The following is a 20,523-nucleotide window of genomic DNA, read 5'->3' as shown; positions in this document are numbered from 1 at the left end:
CTTGTCTCTCATCCACAGAAGTTGGTCCAATAAAAAGTATCTCGCCCACCTTGTCTCTCTGATAACACTGAAGCCAATTAAGGGCTTCCACAGAGACAAGATTCTAAGGGTATATGTACACTGAATTATAAACCTGACTCTTTGAGACCCGGGCTTGTGGAGTCCGTGTTTCCAAGCCTGTGCTTCAGCTTCCATGCTGCGTTGTAAACGTGGGCTTACAGATGCCGGACCAGGATGTGTCAGCCATGCAAATGTGTCCCCACTGTACTATGCAGACCTTCGGACTGAGTTCTGCAGCTTGACTTCCATCCACAGTGCAAAATGACAGAGCTTGGACCTAAGTCACAGTGGGCCAGTCCACTAGCCAGAGCCATCCCTAGGGTATGGCGAATTGGGGCGACTGACCTGGGCCCTGTGCTTCACGAGGAGCTGGGCGGGGTGGTGAGAGGGACGGGGGCAAGGAGGAGCATCCCTACTAACCTCTTCCTCCCCCGAGTGCCTCCTGCCTGCCAGCAGGCCCCACTGATCAGCGCCTCCCCTCGCTCCCAGCACCTACCGCTGATCAGCTGTTTCACGCATCTGGAGGTGCTGGGGGAAAGGAGAGAGGAGCGAGGGTACAGTGTGCTCGGGGGAGGAGCGGAACTGGGTGGAGAAGAGGTGGGGTGGGGGTGGAGCCTTGGGGAAAAGGGTGGAGTGAGGGCAGGGCCTGGGCAGAGCTGGGAAGGGAGCATCCCCCAGCAAATAGAAACTCAGCACCTATGTCCTGGGTCCTGCACCCCACTAGGGACGGCTCTGCCACTAGCAAGGTCCTGTGACCCAAGTCCTGAGTTCTCACTGACCCAAGTCAGACTGATTTGTATGTGGACAGAAGAGGGGCTTGGGCTCAAACCTGAGTCAGAGCCCAGGTTCAGTGGGCTGTGTAGAGAGACCCATCTCGAACTGGGAGTCCCAGGGCTTCCTGGCTCTCCTCCTCACAGCAGGAAGCGTGGAAGCCCTAGTGTCCCTGATCCCAAGGCAGTCAGCATGGCAGGGCTGCCCCAGAGCCCTGGAAGCACGAGCTTTCCAGCAGCCCACCAGGAAACTAGGCCAGGTTCTCATAGCAGCCATTCTGTCAGCCAGGGTGCCCTTGCAAACTGGACTGTTTCTCCCTGATGTTTTGTTTGAAAACATTTAGGTTTAGATGAATGAGCATTTTCTGATGACAATGCCATTTTCTCAGAAATCTCATAACCAGCTCTAATAGGGAAGTAATTATCTCCATTTTATGGATAGGAACCTGAGGCACAAAGTGACTTGTCTGTTGAAAAGGAAGCCTGTGGTAGAGAAGGGAATTTAACTAGTGTCTCACAGGTACCAGGCTAGTGCTCTAAACATGTGGGCTATCCTTCCTCTCAATACACCTTGGACTAATCCAGAATTAGGCCAATTCTTGACAAACAATTTGCTCATTTCTAAATATAATTTTGCTTCAACCCACTGAGAGTCACCCATTTTTATTCACGTTTTACAAACATTTCTGTGAATAAAGTTCCCCTTACAAATGTTCACAGAAAGCAATTAGATGCTGGGATTTGTTCAATCACAACATACAATTGGCTTTGTTTTTAAATGAAATGTATTTTGGATAAAAGCAGAATTAATTTATCAAGGTTAGGTCAATCAAACAGGTAACAAACAGCGGCACATGGTGCTAGGTCATCAGTCACACCATCCAACAAGTGAATCACGAAGAATTTGTTGCACAGAACAGTTTGTGACTGATCCACCAGTTGAAATTTGCTAGGAAAAAAAAATCCAAGCAGTTGCCAATATGGAACAAAGTAATATAATTCACAGTCTTGATGTGAATTTCAACTGATGTACAGAGAAAGAGCTAAAGTAACTCAAAGCCAAATTCTCCCTTGTGTAGAAGGACTGCACAAGGTCTGTGCATTATTTAAGTCCCACTTAAACCTTCTGCATATGGGTGAATTTCACTCTAAAGTTAACTTAGGGTGTTGTGCTAGTTGACCAGTGATCTGATTCTGTCTGGTACAACTTGTGTTCATACTTGCAGTGTTTCACTAAAGGACACAGTTCTTTATGGCTAAACATGTATGGAAAGGTAATTGTTCAAGTGTAAAAACTGTCCTTAATTTTTTCTGACAATACTTCACCACTTTCCACCACCCATCCACCCACCCCAAAAAGGACAAGGCCAGAGGAACAGGCAAGGTGTGTCCATGCCATAGAGTTTAGCGGATATAGAGCATGGGTGGGTCCAGTAGTACCAAGGGTAGAGGATCCACTGCTATGTGGAATCTCTTTTCTGGCCTACCTGCAGGGAGCCTGTGTAAGGCGCCATGGGCTGGGCTGGAGCAATCGCCAGATAGCAACTCCTTGGCTGCTCTGTGGCCTGGATGGATTGTTCTCATGCCCTTATCCACTACGCATCTGCTGGTGCACAGTCCAGCTGCTTGGTCAGACACTGACCCCTGCATTTTGTTCCTCAGTGACAATGCATGAGTTATCTATCACTTAACAAGGCTTATCACAGATGTTGAGATGAGGAAGAATATATTCCACAGCACACACCCGCCAGCTGTTGCTAACATCCTCTTTCCCCAGATGTAATTGACTCTGCCTTTTCGCCTTCAAAATTGTTGAATTGAGATGTTTGTTTATATAGAGAGATGAGGAACATAAAATGTTTTCTCCATTGATGACTGATTTTTTTCATTCAGTGGCAGACACTTTAATGTGCCACATCTGCCTAATGACACATCACACCTGAGTTTTGTAACAGGTGGAAAGGACTTAATCCATACAAAAGCAGTTTTAACATACATGCTTTCTCACATCACACTATTATCAAGTTCACTTGTATTCCTAAGGGTTTATTTATTTTTTAATGACTGAATCCCTCACCCATGCAGACTTCGCTTCAAGTCCTACCTTTGGCTCCCAAGTCTCAGTTGAGTCCATATTAAAAATCATCATAACCACAGTGGTGGTCCTGCTCGAGACAGACTCAGACCTTAAACGTTATGGATGTTATGGGTCAGGATTAAGCTGCTGTTGCAGGAAGCTCTTGATGCCTCTATCAACAATGTTTAGCTTGGGCTATTAATTCCTTATTTTCATTAGTACAAAATTCACACCTGATCAAAATAAAAATTAACATCCTTTCCTGTGCAACGTAAAGCAGGAGTCAGTTTGATAGAGTGGTCTATATAATATTTGCCTTATCTAGGGCCCATAATTTATCAGCATTAAGTTTTGGTGTCTGATCCTTTGCATTCTCAGCTCCTATTTAATATTCATTCTTCTCCTGTATATGGTCTGATTGTCTTGGAAATGTTTCCTTCATGATACTCAGGCTCCGACTGAATTGAAGGTTGTCAGCACCTCAAAGGGATGCATCCGATATCATAGTGCCCATATCAGCCGGGGGGGGGAGGGTTCAGCTACTTCAGCTACTTTGTTGCTCCCTCTCCCTATAGAAGCAAGCATGCTGCCTCCACAATCTAGTCCCTGGTAAACCAGAAATCTCTCAGGACCTAAATTTGGATCCCCCCACAGCTGCCCTACCAATAAACTATCAGGCAGACCAAAATTGTTTCTTGTCAGCACCATCAAAACATGTTTCTCACTGGATGCGCTTTGCAAATTGTAGTGACAACCTTAGGAATGGAATTGTGTACAGTAGATGTGTATTGAATTTCTCTCTCCTGCTGTTTGGAGAATGTGATAGGCTCTGTAGAGTTGCAGCCTGAACTTTGGACTTTCTCAGGCTCATCAATTTCACATTCATTCAACTCCGGTAGATGATTTGATTGCCTTGGAAACCTTTTTAAAAAATGCTTTAATATTCATGATGCTTGGTCACTTCATGACACGCAGCTTTGCCAGCTGAGCCTCTGTGCTCATCCTGACTCAGAATAATGTCAATGTGTTTTATTTCATTCTGACAAGGATCGTCATACTTCTTTGCCTGCTTGAAATAGAAAACAACATTCTTTCCCATCAAACACGTACAGTAGATCAGAACTAAAATGAAATCTCAGCTGATGAAAGCCTCTTCCTGAAACAAAAAAATATCCAAGGGCAAATGAGAGCTGGAGCCCTTCAGTCATATTTAGTTCCTCAAAAAGGTTTTACTTCTGTTCACTCTTCCTGTATTTTGTGAACTTGTGTGCTTGCAACAGAAGACGATGCACAACTGCAACAGTTGTTTAAACTTTTTAATCATGTGGCAAAGCAGTAAAATATCTGCAATGTATTTCATGAGCAAAGATTCCAAATTGTCTAACTTTTTTCAACAGGCAAGCAGTCCTACAACAGGAACAGCTCCTAGGAGTCAATCACGATTGTCTGTATGCCCTTCTACTCAGGACATCTGTAGGTAGGTGCTGAATCAGTCATTTAAATCTGTCTGTCAAACATTAGTTGTTTTCTTTAGCTAATAAGCTATAAGCTCTTGCTTCTGCCTGGCATTATTCATGAATTACATACATCTGGGATTTCTTTTGAGCTCTTGTTTTTGTCATGTTTCCTTTTCAATCTCATATTTCCTATTAAATCAACTCGTTTCTGTTTTCATTTCTTTTTTTTTTTTTGCTCTCTCCTTACCATTTTCCATCCCTCTCCTTTGCTGCTGCTTTATTTAGATCTACCACCTTGCATGATGTGTCAGAAGATGAGTTTGAACATGCAACACCTGTCATGGTGCTGACCCATGCTAGTAGGGAGTCTGGTAAGAAACAAGTGAAACGAAGGTGTAGGCGGAGGAAGGAGACTGGTGACAATATTGAGAATACAGAAAAGCAAAGAAAAGAGGACTGCAAATTGTACCCGATGGTTGCAAGCTCCAGATGCAATGCATTGCACAAAGAAACATCTGATTCATCATCCTCAGATGAGAATCAGTGGGCTCAGGCTAGAAGGAGAGCCAGAGAAAAGGTTAAAATGCCCAGGAGAGGGAGAAGCAGCAATAGATCTTGCAGTAACACAGATGGATCTCCAAATAACAATGCCATTGAACTTGTCACTCTGGGGACAAAAGGGGAAAAGAAAAAAGAGATTTCTGATTCTGATAACCACATTTTAAATCACCGGAGAAGGGTTTCAAGATGTAAAGAATCTTGCCTTTCGCTGTCTTCAGTGTCCTCTCTGGAGGCGAGGAATTACTCAAGAAAATGTGGAAAAAACAGGGGCAGAAGCTACCCCCGAGAGCTGCACTCTTCATCTCATCTTAGACAAAATAAAGTGGTCGGGGAAAGCTTTACAGAGAGAGGCTCTGGCAGTGATACTGTGACCGTTCCAGAAAATGGAGAACCTGTTGGGCCAGCGCCCAATGTGACTGATGCAGTTCAGAAACTTCCTGTTTTATATGATGACTGGTCTGATGATTTAGAAGTATGCAGGTTAGTCTTTAATAAGAAAGATTGGATATTACCAAAAGGAATTGGTTATTGCCATGAATTATACACGTGCTTTTTACCTGATTCTTGCTGACATTTGGATCTTTTTTTATAACTAGTGCTCAGTAGCTATCGGTTAGGGACTGTGATACATAGCACAAAATAGTTGATATAGGAAGATTTCTAAAGATAGAACACCTAACTCATTTAACAACACTAGTAGCACAGAATTAGATTCCCACCTCCTGCATGGTGACTTGTCCTACCAAGTTTGAGACACTGTGCACTCTGGCATGAGAACCAGAGATTGAATGGGAAGATCAGATAGCTCAATGCTAATGGGATACGGAGGCTTTCATTCTTATATGACCAGTTCAAATCCACCTCTGGTCTGTAGTGTTTGAAATGTGTTACTCTCGGGACTGTTCATTGACCTACATGAAATGAGTTCTTGGTCTCAAGTCAGTGCATATTACACATAACATCCTTATAGCTGGCATTATTTTGGCAGTCTTGGCACATACTTTAAGGGCTGTATCAGCATGAATAGTGAACTACCTTCCAGGTTATGATGGAGGTATGCTGGCAGGTAGTGTGGGGGAGTTTGTGCAGCTGCTATCCATGATGTGTTTAGAGGTCTTTGGTTTCCGAGGCTGTCAGTCTGGCGCCATTCACAGTGGAAGTGCATGGAATAATAACAAATTCAATATTTGAAGGAAAAAATATATTAAAAGGAATTAGGATAAAGTAACATCAACAAGTTGTCCAGCTAAGCAGAGAAGTTGTGCCTGAGGGAACTATTAAAAGGAAGGATTTAAGACCAACATCAAATCAGTACATGGCAGCGTGTCAGTGGATCTGAAAGCTCACAGGATTGTGCTCTGAGTAAAAACACTCTTCAACTTACTGACACCTTTAAAACTGAGTGAACTTGAGTAAATCAATTCATCAGTAAATTGAAAAGGAAGTTATAGGGGAAAATCAGGCATTAAAGTTAATATTTCTTTAAAAAAAATATGCTGGACCTGTTTCTCATTTACAGTGAGTCCCCGGCAGTGGGCCTTACTGTAAATGAGAATCAGAACTAATATATTGGCACAGTAACTGAAAACTTTGCAATCTTCTTTTTGGGAAGAATTTGTATGAAAATGTAAACGGAAGCAGAATGAGGAAATGAATGTGTGGTGAAACTGCATGGCGTGATAGTGTTCTTTGTGTCTGGCAGTAAGCTCCAATGGTCCTGGTTAAGAAAATTGTCAGTATAGACAGTGTGCTCCTTCAGATTACTATATGTAAGATATAATTATTAGTGGATCATGTGCTGCACATCCTTCAATAAGTTAGGCAAGCCACAACATAGCTCCCTTTTTCATTATTTGTTTGTTGTATCTGCCTGTTGTCTTATCCTGTACGTACATTGTGAGATCTTGGGAGCAGGGCCCATCATTTTGTTTTGTGTTTTGGCCCTGATCCATGCTTGGGGCTCTACCTACTACTGCAATAAATAATAATAATTATCATTATTTATATTACAATAGCACTTTGAGACCTGAACATATATTGAGGCTCCATGTGCTAGGTACTGTACAAATATATAGTAAGAAAATTCAGCTAGGAACTGAATATAATCCCCTCTTTACCCAAAATAAGTATGTCCACACAAGGGCTTGCCCAGATTTAACTAAATCAATTTTAAAAAACGATTTAAATGAAACAAGTGTAACTTTTTCAGGTAGACAGGGCCTAGTTGCTGCCCCAACCCATGAACTCAAACTGTGTTTTCAGATGCAAGCATGGACTCCATTTTCCTCCTTAGTGCTTTTTTGTCCACTCACCCAGCTTTACTATGTCTGTCCTGGGAATCCTCTATCTGTAGGGCTATGGCTGCTACCTAATCCACATTTTGCTCACCCTGTGGCTTGCAGGAAAGGAGGAGAAAGAAGGTCATGTAGGGGGAGAAGGAGGCCTAGGAACTGTTAGCTTAAATGTCCTTTATCATCTTACGTGTTTCTCAAGTGTACTTTCACTACAGTGTTTATGCACCAAAATAAATGTGTGGTACATTAGGTAGGGTCAGAAACTAGGAGATAGGAGGCAATTACAGAGAGGGAAATTGGAGGACCCTTTAAGGTTCAATCATCATAGTTGCTTTTACAGCAGTGTAAAATGTCCTGGCTTGAGGCTGGAAGTGAAACTTTTGAAGGTTCACATGAAACTCTGGCCCAGGCTCAAGTGTAGTGAGAAAGGGCTGCCCAGCTTAGAGAGGGCTGTGCCCTACTTGATCTCACGGTAAACATGAACATGGAGGAGGTATATGAAAGGATCAGGCACCCTTACGAGAAGTTGGCAAATCTCTCTACCTGGGTCTTTGCCCCATCTTGTTGACTCTTTATTGTAGTGGCACTGTAGCTGTGCTAGTATTAGATATGGATGGGATAGAAACTGGTAGCTTCCTGTGTCATTCTGATTCCATTAGATATGGCCAAGGTTGGAATGTGTAACTGCCTTAGTTGAATCCAAGTGTTTTGTCCTGGTTTGATTATAAAAATAAGAGAAGCACGTTTTCTTCTTGTACGACATATTAGTAAGAAGTCTCCACTACTGTAATTTTGCTGCGTACACAATTCCTTTCTAGTTTATTAAAAAAACTCCTTGTTAATATTCAGCAACACTGAATACCTGCCTGATTCATGTACCTGTCTTCAGTCTTCACTCTGAAAATACACACAGACACATGCAACCCAAAATAAGACTCAGAGTGATTAAAATCACAAAAGAAAGCATCACAGGCATGTTTAAAATTAGATAAATGCTTGAACAGAGTCTCAGCCCTGACTTTGCCAGCTTGGAATTGCTGAGGGAGCACACAAATGCAGGTGGAAAGCTACCCTAAAGGAGTAGCCGAAGATTCCCCTGACATCAGGAGGAACAAGGAAGGGGTGGGGCAGAGTACATGGCATTCCACCTAAGACCTGGGCAGCTCCGCAGTGTCTGTGTGTGACTGCTACAGCCTGCATAATTTAAAGGATCAGTGGAGCCTCCTTTCCCTGCCACTCTGCTCAGCTCTATGGAGTGTAAATGTGGCACAGCTGAGAATCTGCCCTTTTCTTTTAAAATGCTGCCATGTTAACAGAGCCATAAGGCCACTCTTCCCTCACTCTCAGGGAAAGTGCTGTATTTCTTGCAGTCATTCTAGATGTATCACCTCTGGAAGATTGCACATCTAGGAAGGATGCTACAAAATCAAAAGCATGCTAATTTTTCATGGCTACTAAGTTATTTTACTTGTTAAATTTGCCTACAGCTTCACAGAAGGGAGAAGATTTATTATGCGATAATACTGATTCAGCTGAAAAAATCTTACTAGGTATTGTGGTACAAGCTACTTAGCTATTTAGTCAATAGCTGATCTGTAGTTTCCTTCCATAGATTCAAATGTTTCTTTCAGGAATTAAAAAAGGAATGAAATATTCACTTTGAGGTAGGTATATGTGCTCAGATAGTCACACTCTTCTGCACTGCATATCCTGGCATATAGGGCATACACTCTGCCTATGTATATGTGGTATTCAGAGTGAGTAACGTGCTGCCAATATATTAATAAGGAGCTTCCTCCAGATTTTCCACGTAAGTCAGTGATGCATATTTACTGCAGTGTAAGAGTGGCTGGTCGGGGAATGGACACTTTAGCATCTTGAGGTCGAACAAGCTTCCCCTCATGAGAGGTGGTCTCCTTTAGCTGGGACTAGGGGTTAGGTTGGGGAAGTGGATCTCTGCATTGTTTGGGGGTGTCACTGTGCCTTAGTAGGTGACAGCTGAGGATACAAAATTCAGGACAAACTGCTGAGGCTCACCCCAAACTGGTGGTTATTCTATTGTTAGATATACCAAGCCAGAAACAAAAGTAAACATCTGTCTCACCACACTGGTTAGCAAGAAGTCCAAACTGCAGTCTCCTTAGGCACCAGCCCTTGTTTCACCACCCAGATGCTAGATTTATGATGTGGGGTTTTTAAAACCAATGTATCCAACAAAGGGTCTTTCTAATCTCAAAAGAGCAGCCACTTAGCCAGGTCCATATATAACTCAGATCTTACCCATAATCACACTGTTGCCAATCCTTTATTATCTAATATCTAAAAGTTTATTTATAAGAGAAAAGAAGGAGGAGAGAGTTAAAATAGATCAAAGAAACGATATACATACAGACATACTCATTGCAAAGTTCTTGGATCAGGTTTGTAGCAATGTTGGAATAAACTACTGGCTTGTAAAGTCTCAACTTCCAAGAGATTGGAAGGTCCTCAGTCCATCGGTTGGAGTGCTCCTTTTAGTGTAAGTTCATAGTCCAGAGATCAGAGCAGGAAAGAGGCAAAATGGAGGTGTTTCCAGGGTCTTTTATACCATCACTCATGTAGGGAGGATGCTGTTATTCTTAGTTTGTGGAAAATTACAGGCACAAGATGGAGTCCAGGGTCACATGCTTTGATGACTCATAGGAGTATCCATTACTCATATTCTGGCTAACGGAGTGGGGACAAGCTGCTTCTATATCCATTGTGAGAGCAAAGTATCCTTTAATGGACCATCAAGTTGAATGGTCCATTCACAATGTGCTGCCTAGACTGGATATAAACTAACTAGTGGGGGTTACCCGAGGTGCAAATGCATTTGAAATACAGGTATATAGTCAATATTTTCAACTTCAGATACAAAAATGATACATGCTATAAACAGGATAATCGTACTCAGCAAATCATAACTTTTCCATTGACACTTTACATGATATACTTTGTACAAGATGTGTTGCAATTGTCCAAAAAAGGCAATATTAATGAGAAATGGTCATGTTTAAATCATACAGCATCACAGGGGGGCTCCCTCCCTGTTCAAATTCCAAGATGGCTGAGCAGGCAGATAGTGGCAAGGAGAAATGCAGGACTTGCTCATTGCAGCAGCTTACCTCTCTTCCTCATGCAGTATTTGAGCTGCTGGTGGAAGGATGTATGTATGTACAGTAGTAGGCCTACAAGTTTTGTCTCCAACATGCTCCTAGCAGAATGGGTGGGGATATGAGAAGGGCCATCCCTTTGCAATATCTGAAGTGGCTGTGGTAGTGGTTGATGTACCTGTGATGTGGTGGCTACCTGAGCAAGTACTGTAAAGTTCCAAGCCTTAGAATTCTCAGTGACTTCAGTGGGCTTTGTCTTGGGTTCTATATTATTCCTAAAGAGGAGGATGAAATCATGGGCGGGATAGTTTAAAACTCAGTTTAAGTCACTGTCGAGGGTAGCTCCATGGCTTGGATAGGTCCCCAGTTTTACTCAAACAACCCTGGGGCGGGCCTTATGGGCCACAGCACTGTCTGGAATCTCCCCCCAACACACCTTTATGCTAGGGTTTACCATGCAAGATCATTGGAGGGCAGCCCTATAGCTCAGTGTCTGTGCCAAGGGACTCTTCCGCCTAGCAGAAATGGGGCTGGTAAGGCTCCTTTACATCACTACAGCCCGTGTGCCTGGTGTAAAGGGGCTGGAACTGGGGTGCATATCTCATCCCTGGAATTTCAACATTGGAATTATGAAGCAGTGCTAATTAGAAATGGTATTAATTCAGAATCAATAGATGAGACACTCCTAGACGACTGTTGGTTGTTACATTAGTAATGAAAGGAGCACTGAGGAGTTTTTGATTTACACTGTGGTTCTGTTTTTTATCCCAAAGGTTTTTGCAGTTGAAAGGACTGGATCACTTTTACAGTTTCTGTAATACTAAACTGTAATTGGTTGAAAATAAGCATTTCTTTTAAAAACATATTTAAATAAGACAGGATGCATCACCATCACAAAAATTATTTACATGCACAGTAGAATCCTGATTTTTCTAAACTTCTTGAGTGGAAACAAATATGTTCAGATAATTGGGAGTTAATAGTCAGGGAGCGAATGGAACAGAGAGAGATGCTTAGCGATCATTAGAAAGGGAGGTTTAGATGAGGGGATTGGTAATGAAATCTGCATAATCCACTTCAAACATCACTTTAATAAAATCAGCTTTTTAGTAGAAAAGTTTTGGTGAATGTATTAAGTTGATTTGATTTCTTTTTTTTTTAATCACTCTTTCTGGACTATATTATAAATACTTCAAAAGAAATGAGATGAGGCATTATTGTATTCAACCACTGACAAAAGTAATGTAAACATCATGGAAATTATATTACATAGGGTACATGAAAACGTAATTATGAAATCATAAAATTCCTGAAATCATGATTTCACTACATGAAATCAAGTGTTATAATCATGTATCAGTTGTGTATAAAATTAACGTGTCTTGTTGGTACTGAACTTTAATCACTTAATACTCATCAGGTTGGGAACCAAAGGGAAAAAGTCTAAAAGTTGAGAAGCAGTTTGGGAAGACAGATTAAGAGTAGTCTTGAGATGAACTGTAGAGCTAGAGATATATTTATTTCTGCAGCTGTTAACCTTCACATCAGGATATTAATATTAAAACCTAGATGCTTAGTGTAAATCAACGCAGAGCCCTTTATTTCAATGGACCTAGGCTAATTTATACTATCTGAGACTTTGGCCCTAACTTCTGAAACTTGAACATCAGTGATGTACCTGCATTGATTAAGAAAATATAGTTTGCTTAGATCTCAGGAGTATTCAAAATATAGGTATCTTAAGTGTATTTTGTCAAGTCTGCTAGCAAACCTTGCAAGTTTGTCAGTTGCTAACAAAATGATGATCCCAGTATAAAGGAGAGATAATCTAAGGGCTGTTTCCACCCACATTAAGACTGCTTTATGCTTCCTGATCTGTCCTTACTGTAACAGAGAATCACTTTGAAAAAGGAAGCCCTTACTTCCTTTTTAATAAAAGCTTAGGTCAGCAATCCTTTGACACACTATACTAAGTTCACTGAAGCGAGCATGCATAACATTCCAAAGTAAAAAAGTTAATAACTTTTAAAATTAGACTTTAAGCAACTCCGTTTTAGTAATGGGCACAAATCTCATCTGGGAGAGTCCAGTAAACTAGGTAGTCCTCTTCTTCTTTCCAGTTTTACTGGGAAATAGCAAAAAGTTAGAAGGCTGTTGGAACTATGTTTGACAGAGTTTTTTGGGGGAGGTGGTGGTTATAATAAATTAATTGCTTATCCAAATTACTTCAAATTTTCTAGAAAAAAGCTACCTAAACTTGAGGGGGATAGGACTTCTTTTGATGGATTTTATGGCAGCAGGGGGCAACATCAGATTTAAAATGGAAACTTGGTAGCAATCTTAACTGTGAATAGACTTCTGTTGCTCCATATCTTTTTCCCTTTCATTTAGAGCTTCTTGCAGGGCTCACCTGTTTGTAACAGCTCTCTAAAAGAAATATGGTCTTTACTGGAAGAGTGATTACAGCTCAGGCTAGTACCCAGAGTAGCAAAAGTGTGGTGCAATGAAGAAGCAGTGTTTTTTTATAAGACATGTTGCAGCTTGTTAGATAAATGTCCCTGCATGGTGGAATTATGGTTGTTGGAGGCCTGGTCTATGCTAGAAATTTACATATGTGTAGCTATGAAAATATGCAACCCTGAAAGTTGTAGCTAAACCTACCTAACCCCAGTGTAGACAGCTCTAGGTTGACGGAAGGAGTTGGCTCCAGCTCAGGGAGGTGGATTACCTACACCAATGGGGGAAGCTCTCCCATCTGTGCAGGTAGTGTCTATACTAAAGCACTACAGTTGCAGTGGTGCAGCTGTGCCACTGTAGCATTTTAAGGGCTTGGCTACACTTGCGAGTTACAGTGCAATAAAGGAGCCCCGGGCGCACTAGCTCGCTGCCCGTCCACACTGGCAAGGCACATAGAGCGCTCTGACTCCGCGGCTACTGTGAGTGGAATAACGTTTGCTGCGCCCCCGCTGGAGCGCCGTGGTGCCAGTGTGAACAAGGTGTTGCATTACTGCACTCTGATTGGCCTCCGGAAACATCCCATAATCCCCTTAAGTCAAGTGGCCACTCTTGTCTTTGTTTTGAATCACAGCAGGAATGCGGATAAGCCCTTTGAAAGCTGTTTCTGACAGCTGGCTGCTTATCTGCCCCGAGACAAAGCAACCATTACTGTGGAATGCTGTGAGTGAGGGAGAGAGAGGCGGGGGGGAGGTCTGCTGCTGTCCGGACTTACAAGACAGCATGCTGACATGCTCTCAGCCCCCCAAAAACCCACTCCCCCCCCCCACACACACATACAACACACTCCCTGTCACAGTCCCCCCACCCCCATTTGAAAAGCATGTTGCAGTCACTTGCATGCTGGAATAGCTGCCCATAATGCACCGCTCCCAATGCTGCTGCAAGTGCCGCAAATGTGGCCATGCCAGTGCGCTTGAAGCTGTCAGTGTGGACAGACTGCAGCGCTTTCCCTACTGCGCTCTATGAAGGCTGGTTTAACTCAAAGTGCTTTACATCTGCAAGTGTAGCCGTGCCCTAAGTGTAGACAAGCTCTGAGCCTCCTTTCCCAAAATTTTGGCACAGGTTTTGCCAGGGGCACGGACAGTGTGAGAATATAGTAAGGAAAGCCTTATTACGCACTGGCACGGGGAACTCCACCAGTGACCCTGATATAAAACTATAATTGAGGAATCAAGGGTTGCATCTCTTGAATAGGTCAAGTTGTTGCTTTGAGGGGAGGGATAGCTCAGTGGTTTGAGCATTGGTCTGCTAAACCCAGGGTTGTGAGTTCAATCCTTGAGGGGGCCACTTAGGGATCTGGGGCAAAAATCAGTACTTGGTTCTGCTAGTGAAAGCAGGGGGCTGGACTCACTGACCTTGCACAATCCCTTCCAGTTCTAAGAGATAGGTATATCTCCAATTTTGTTGTTGTTTTTTTTTTGCTTTCAGCATTTATATCTGATTAACAGAGATGTAGAGGCTATTGGCTGATGTGTATATTGAAATTTATATTATTAAAATTGTGGGTTTGGTTCCTTAATCCTAAATTTTGGGGTGTTATGAGGTCTTGTTTTGCACCAATTTTGAGTGGCACTGGCAGTGCATTGGGATAGGAATGAGTCGTAACTATTTACATGATTAAACTCCCTGTTCATCAGTTATAATGAAAGAAGATTAAATACAAGTATTGTAGACAAAATAAATTGCTCATAGCCAGCATTTCCTAGTACGTTTTGCTCTTGACGCTCTTCTTTATTCTGATCACGTTTTGAGAAATCAAGAGAGCATCTTACCAGAACCATTATGAAATTATGTTAGTGTGCTACAACATTTTCAAAAGGTGTTTTTCTGTATTCAGATAGAGACAGCTGACTATATAGCATAATGGAAGGGCAGGAATGACAGAGCAGAGGTATACAAATTGATTACATTCAGTATGCAGAATTAATGTGCTTAATTCACACTAGGTTTAGAGGGAGAGGAAGACCAATTTGTCATTTAGATTATTTTATACTGAAATAGAAAGAAAAAGAGAGTGCGTGATCAGAAGGCAAGTTTGCCAAATGAAGGAGAGAGAAACTCAACATGCTGTTTTCTACTGTTGGATGAACTATCCAGAGAGAATAATTCCAGCAGCAGAAGGGATGGTACAGGAGCCTCTGTTCCACTGGAGGTTCATCCTTGCACTGGGTTAATCCCTGCTGAGGTGGGATACACCTTGCACTTTAGGGCCAGATTGTGCCTGCCTATTTAAGTCTCTCCATAAAAAAAAGAAATCTGGGACAAATGTAATCTTCTTGTCAGTAGGTGCATGGCTTTACGTCCACTAAGCGTGGGTACACGGATAGGTTCTTTTCTTCTGGTCTGTGAAAAGTTTGGTAAAGGAATTTAGGGCACAATTCTCTTGGGTTACTTTTAGAGCAGGAGTGGGCAAACTACGGCCCAGGGGCTGCATCTGGCCCTCCAGACATTTTAATCTGGCCCTTGAGCTCCCTGCCAGGGAGCAGGGTCCAGGGCTTGCCCTTCTCTGGCACTCCAGCCAGGGAGCAGGGTCAGGAGCTTGCCCTACTCCGCGTGGCTCCCGGAAGCAGCAGCATGTCCCCTCTCCAGCTTCTATGCGTAGGGACAGACAGGGGGCTCTGCACACTGCCCCTGCCCCCACAGCTCCCATTGGCCAGGAACCACAGCCAATGGGAGTTGCGAGGCAGGCAGCACCTGTAGACAGGGCAGCGTGCAGAGCTGCCTGGTCGCGCCTCCACATAGGAGGTAAGTGCCACCCAGAGCCTGCACCCTTGATTCCCTCCCACACCCCAACCCTGATCCCCCTTGCATCCTCCAAAGCCCTCAGTCCTAGCCCAGAGCACCCTCCTGCACCCCAGCCCCTCATCCCAAGCCACACCCCCAGCAGGAGCCTTCAACCCCCCCGTACCCATCCCTCTGTCCCAGTCCAGAGCCCCCTCCCACACCTTGAACTCCTCACATCCCCAGCCAGAACTCTCACCCCTTCCCACACCCCAACTCCCAATTTTTTGAGCATTCATGGCCTGTCATACAATTTCCATGCCCACCCCTGTTCTAGAGGAAGTACCTGAAAGTTTGGATAGTGTGTATCCCTCTTCAGGACTCTGTTGAGAGTCCCCAGGTGCAGAAGCATCCCTCTATCAGATGTCTTTGTGCCTGTTTCAGAACAAAGGCAAGTACAGCCTGGTACAACTACAGTGCGGGTGGCCAGCAAGACAGGGAAAGGAGCTGCTTTCTGTGGCATGCTGACAAGGTAATGGGTCCTAATGTATTCAGTGAATTCCTTACATATCTAAGAAATAACAGGGATTTCAAGTGACAACATAATGCCCATATTTAGCCTCGTTTACAGCCATCCAGCCCCATGAAGGCAGCTCCATATACCTCTTTAGCTGCTCCTTATAGTTGGCAGCATGGCTGGTTTATGTACCGTGCTGTCACAGAATGTATCTGCCCTCTCTTCTGTCTTTGAAGGTATGTCTACACTGCAGCCAGAGGTGTGATTTGCAACTCGTATAGACATACCCATGTAGGGTGACCAGATATCCCGATTTTATAGGGATAGTCCCGATATTAGGGGCTTTTTCTTATATAGGTGCCTATTATCCCCCACCCCTATCCTGATTTTTCACACTCACTATGGTCACCCTATACCCATGCTAGTTTTAATCTAGGTAGCTCACTAAAATTGAAATGAGGACATATGGGCACATGCTTCAGCATGGGCTACAAATGTAAGTTTTGTGCCCACCGGGGTCCAGCAGGCTTGTGCAGTCCATGCTGAAGCCCACAGTTGCCACATCCTCACTTCTGTTTTTAGCAAGCTGGCTAAATTAAAGCTAGGATGGGTACATCTACATGAGCTGCAATTCACATCCCTGGCTGTGGTGAGATGTACCCTGAGAAATTCAGAAAGGCTTTAATGCCCCATGGGCTTGCAGAGATGTAAATGAGGGAAGAATTTGGCCCTACATAGTTAAATGAAATACAGTGAAGCAAAATATCCTCTGAAATACCTTGATTTATTATTTTCCAGACTGAGATATAGGAATGAATGTGTGGAAGATCAAATAAATACAAATGTAAGGGCCACATTCTTGCAAAGATGCATTTAATTGGTGCATCCACACTCTCACATGAGTGCAGAAAATGGGTTACTGCATGGCGTTTTGCTCTTGTTTCTTTTATAAACTGCATCCACAGTTAGATATTTCACATGCAGAGCTGAGCTGCCACTTTTTTTAAAATATAGCCATGAGTGATGTAATTTATAGGAAAATATGGGTGTGGATATCTTGTGGATAAGGGATATTTTTAAGACAAACCTATTTTAAATCTACGGTATATTATCTTTGGATTCTGGTGTCACCAATGTTAGAGTTTACATTGTCACCAGAAATCCCTGATGAGAAAATTATGCATGTGGATATGGCTTTATACATAAATGTACCAAATTTATCCAGAATCTTTTGTGATGTAACGTCCATTTCTGGGGTTCTGGTGATGCAAAGTGCCTGCAGTCTCCTCTCTGTGGGGGTCGTTCATGTGGCCAATGCCACCCTGCAAATGCTGGGTTTAAGATAATGTAGGTAGAGATGTAGTGATTCAGTCATAATCCTAATCTGTCTCAGATGAGAAAGCTCCTTCAGAACACTTTGCACAGATCAGTTGATGGACAACATGAGAGTGGACTGTTCACCAATGGTAGTACAATCCCTTGGATAAAGCAGGCAAGACTGATGCAGGATGGTAGAATATGTTGTTTGCTGCACAAGCAGGAATGAAATTGGCCTGTTTTCCTAACTACTGAAGTGTAAAGATAATTAGTGAAAGACAGGTTAGGATAACCGCTGTTCTCCCTAATGAGGGCAGAAATTAGCAGCTATTCTTCCTAATGAGGGTAAAATTGTTACCCTGCGTGTGAAGGGAAAAATACAAACCTATTGCAACATATCTATAGCTCTAAATTATAGGCAGAGCAGGTGGTGACACTTATTATTAAGGTTGCCTGACAGTTTCTATTAAAAGACCCTATTTTCAGTTGCTAATAATTTTGCCACATTTTAACCATAGGGGCTGAAATGTTCCATGCCAGCTGTTTGCCCAGTGCTGAACTGGGCAAACAGCTGGCATGGAACAAATATATATATTTGTTTAGCTGTTTCTGAAAACAAGATTATGGAAAATTACGTTGTTTTGTCCATGTTTTTTAAAAAAAGACTTACAACCCTTTAGTTGAGAACCAATGAATGTTAGCAAACATTTAGTTGAGAAACTCCAGTGTCTCCATGCTCTGGAGCAGGGACTTGAAATTTGGTAGTGGGGTCAGCCTGATGTGAAGGGTATGTGCTTTGCTGTCCCTGTGACAATCCACTCAAAGGTGGCCAATTTATGAGCCCCTGAAAAAACACAGTTCTCACATTTCATCCTTTCCCTTCCTACAGTTCCTTTTCTCATTCACTACATATCTTTCCAACTTTGACAACAAATGAGTCAGGAAAAATGAGGGAGGAAGAGTCATGGAAAAAAGTAGTGTCTGATCAAGTAATTGGAGATTGTATCATAATGCCTTAGCACAAGGGGGATGAATTAAGATTGCATGGGAAATCTTAATTTAGGCATTTCCTAACTTTTGAGTGCTTGACTGTGCAACCGTAATAATATACTTTTAACAATAATTTTGGATGTAATATATATAAGATAAAACTAAGGTAGCACAGTTATGTACTCAAAAGTCAGAAGATGATACAATTAAGGTTGCAGGTACAACTTTACCTCTGTCCTCTTCTGTGTATTCATTTAATAACATCATGCATTCAATTTGTTACATGATGCAATATATTAACATTCAGTTTTCGCGCAATCTTTTCATATACATTTTAGAGCTGGTGAAAATTTTTCACAAAAAAAAAGTTGTAAAAAATTGCTTTTTAATAAAATACAAAACTATAAAAAATTGTCAATATTACTGAAACTGTCAATTCTTCTCTAAATTTTTATTTAAATTATTTTAAAATTTTTCTTTTTTCTTTTGTTTACTGAAAGATATTTTCTTACTGAAAACCCAGTTTTCAGTAAATGAAAAGCTTTGAAAACAGTTTTTGCAAAAAGTTTTATATAAAATATTGCAGAACATTTCACAAAATATGGAAAATAAGAAATGGAAACAATACTGAAATTGTTCATAAAATTGTTTTCCTGGTGCATAACAAATAAATCTGGGATCTGCAGGAGCACATTTTGTAAATAAATAATTTTCATGGGTTCTGTCTTGCATACACACAGAGTAGCATATAATTCTACCAGATACTATGCGTGTCTCTCTCTAAAGGTAGAAACAATTCTATGCTTGAGAAATATTTTATGATTATGTAATTATCAGGCAGTAATTTGATGTAATGTACTTAAACATATATACAGCATTTGACTTGGTTCTGCATAACATTTTGAGTAAGAAACTAGAACAACGCAAAATCAACCCTGCACACGTTAAATGGACTAAAAACTGCCTCATAGGACTCAAAATGTAATTGTAAATGGGAATCCAATTTGAGTGGGTGTGTTTCCTGGTGATGTCCCATTGAGATCTACTCTTGGCCCTACTCTATTGAGCATTTTTATCAATGATCTGGAGGAAAACATGAAATAATCACTGGTGAAGTTTGCAGATGAGACGAAGATTGAAGGAGTGGTACATAATGAATAGGACAGGCCGCTGGTACAGAGCAATCTGTCTCTCTTGGTAAGCTGGATGAAAGCAAACAGTGTGCATTTCAATATAGCTAAATGTAAGGTCAGATAACTAGGAACAAAGAATATAGGCCATATTTGTGATGGGGGTACCAACCCCACAGTGAGCCATCAAAGGTTAACGAGCTGGTGTGGGCCCACTCAGCCCCACTCTGCTACATGTGCACCCGCTGTCAGGTAATGAAGGGGCAGGTAAAAAAGGAAGAGGAGAGCTCAGTAGCGAGCTGATGAGGGAGAAGAACAGACGACCTACCCTTTGCTCCCTGAGGAAAAGGCCAGCCTAGAACCACTGCGGAAGCCTTCCAGAAGGAGTGAGGGATGCAAGCAGGCCAGCACAAAACTATTGAGTTTGGTTTTGGGACATTTTCTTTGCATTTGTACATGTTGAGGCAAGTTCACATTCTAGAAAAAAATCCATCCGTGTTCAAACCCATGTGGAGAGGGATAGCTCAGTGGTTTGAGCATTGGTCTGCTAAACCCAGGGTTGAGAGTTCAATCCTTGAGGGGGCCACTTAGGGGCAAAATCAGTACTTGGTCCTGCTAGTGAAGGCAGGGGGCTGGACTCTATAACCTTTCAGGATCCCTTCCAGCTCTATGAGATAGGTATATGGTCTGTGTTGTGCATAAAGCCATACTAGATTATCACAATGGTCTCTTCTGGTCTTAAAATTTATGAATATGTGACTCATATAATGCACAGGCACAAGGAGTAATGTTAACTATGCAACTGTAAATACTCTTAACAGTATTTTATATGGAATTTCGTGTGTGTGTATTTTCTAATTTTGTTTTTCTAAGAAAAAAGGATAAATTCTGTAATTTAGAAATACATAATTAAAAGTTGCTGTCCTGTGGATCTTACAAGATATTTATAAAACCACTTGCTATCAGAGTGCAACTAAA

General features: G+C 42.1%; 1 protein-coding gene across 6 annotated transcripts in view; it reads left to right on the top strand.

Annotated features, from left to right (window-relative positions):
* Positions 1-20,523, top strand: part of MARCHF1 (membrane associated ring-CH-type finger 1) — a 410,845-nt gene that overhangs the window by 343,479 nt on the left and 46,843 nt on the right. For 5 of the 6 annotated variants that reach the window (XM_045018073.1, XM_045018067.1, XM_045018071.1 and 2 more), the window contains 2 exons: positions 4,305-4,384; positions 4,650-5,405. In XM_045018073.1, the coding sequence (XP_044874008.1) occupies positions 4,705-5,405 (701 nt within the window). In that variant the 5' untranslated portion in view covers positions 4,305-4,384; positions 4,650-4,704. The remainder of the gene's footprint in view (positions 1-4,304; positions 4,385-4,649; positions 5,406-20,523) is intronic. The other variant, XM_045018075.1, reaches the window with a different exon arrangement.

The sequence above is a fragment of the Mauremys mutica genome, chromosome 5 (genome assembly GCF_020497125.1).
Source record: "Mauremys mutica isolate MM-2020 ecotype Southern chromosome 5, ASM2049712v1, whole genome shotgun sequence".
Classification (NCBI taxonomy): Eukaryota; Metazoa; Chordata; order Testudines; family Geoemydidae; genus Mauremys; species Mauremys mutica.
This window is presented reverse-complemented; position numbering and strand designations above follow the sequence as displayed.